We start from the raw sequence: 847 nt of genomic DNA on the forward strand, positions 1-847 counted from the left end.
AAAAAAAATAAAAAATTGTTGTTTTTTTTTCTCTCGTTTTTGGCATTGAAAGTTCAAAAATGCGCCTTCTGCGCGTTGCACGTGGCTCTGCTACCTGGGTTTTCCATCTAGATTTGCGGCAAATAAAATTGACTCTCATCCAATTGCAGGTCGAAGCAGGTACGGCGGTGGTGGCGGCGGCCGTTCAGGCGGGGGCTTCCGTGGAGGGCGCGACGACCGCGGCCCTCGTGGCCTTGGAGGACGCAGCGGAGGTGGTGGCGGCGGCGGCGGCCTAGGCGGCGGCCTCGGGGGTGGTCTCGGCGGTGGCCTTGGAGGTGGTCTCGGCGGCGGCCTGGGAGGCGGCCTTGGAGGGAGCCGTGGTGGAAGTTATGGAGGACCAAGGGGCGACCGGGAGGAGCGGGGCTCGCGCTGGGGCAGCGAGGCTGGGGCAGGGGCGGCCAGGAGCTCCTCTGGAGGACGCGGCGGCTTCGGCAACCCTCCTCCACTGTTGGGAGGAAGCGCTGCAGGCAACGGTGCTACGGCCGCAGGCGCCGGCTTCGGAGCAATGCCACCCGGACCACCACCTGCCGCCGCACCCCAGTCTATGGCTAGCAGCGCCATGGCCTATGCGCAGTACCAAATGAATGGTTTTGCCTACACTCAGCCACCCCCGCCCCTACCTAAGTAGATATAGAGGCATTTGGTTTTGATCTCGTTAAGTATTTGATTTCATTCTCATGTGACAACTATGTAGTTGACGACATTCCCAGAAATGATCCAAAATTTATTGTGTGACTTTGATAATTAATCTGTATCCACTTATAATGCTTGTCGTTTTTTTCTTTTTGTTTTTCTTTCTCTTCGGTTT

At 56.9% G+C, this 847-nt stretch overlaps 1 protein-coding gene across 3 annotated transcripts in view; it reads left to right on the top strand.

Moving 5' to 3' along the window:
- Positions 1-836, top strand: part of LOC113210513 (uncharacterized) — a gene marked incomplete at its 3' end in the record, with an annotated part of 14627 nt that extends 13791 nt beyond the window's left edge. For all 3 annotated transcript variants that reach the window (XM_026428549.2, XM_052269106.1, XM_026428550.2), the window contains 1 exon segment: positions 150-836. In XM_026428549.2, coding sequence (XP_026284334.1) covers positions 150-667 — 518 coding nt within the window.
- Between the last annotated feature and the right edge of the window lie 11 nt (positions 837-847).

This window comes from Frankliniella occidentalis, unplaced genomic scaffold, assembly GCF_000697945.3.
Source record: "Frankliniella occidentalis isolate FOCC.00 unplaced genomic scaffold, Focc_3.1 Scaffold82, whole genome shotgun sequence".
Classification (NCBI taxonomy): domain Eukaryota; kingdom Metazoa; phylum Arthropoda; class Insecta; order Thysanoptera; family Thripidae; genus Frankliniella; species Frankliniella occidentalis.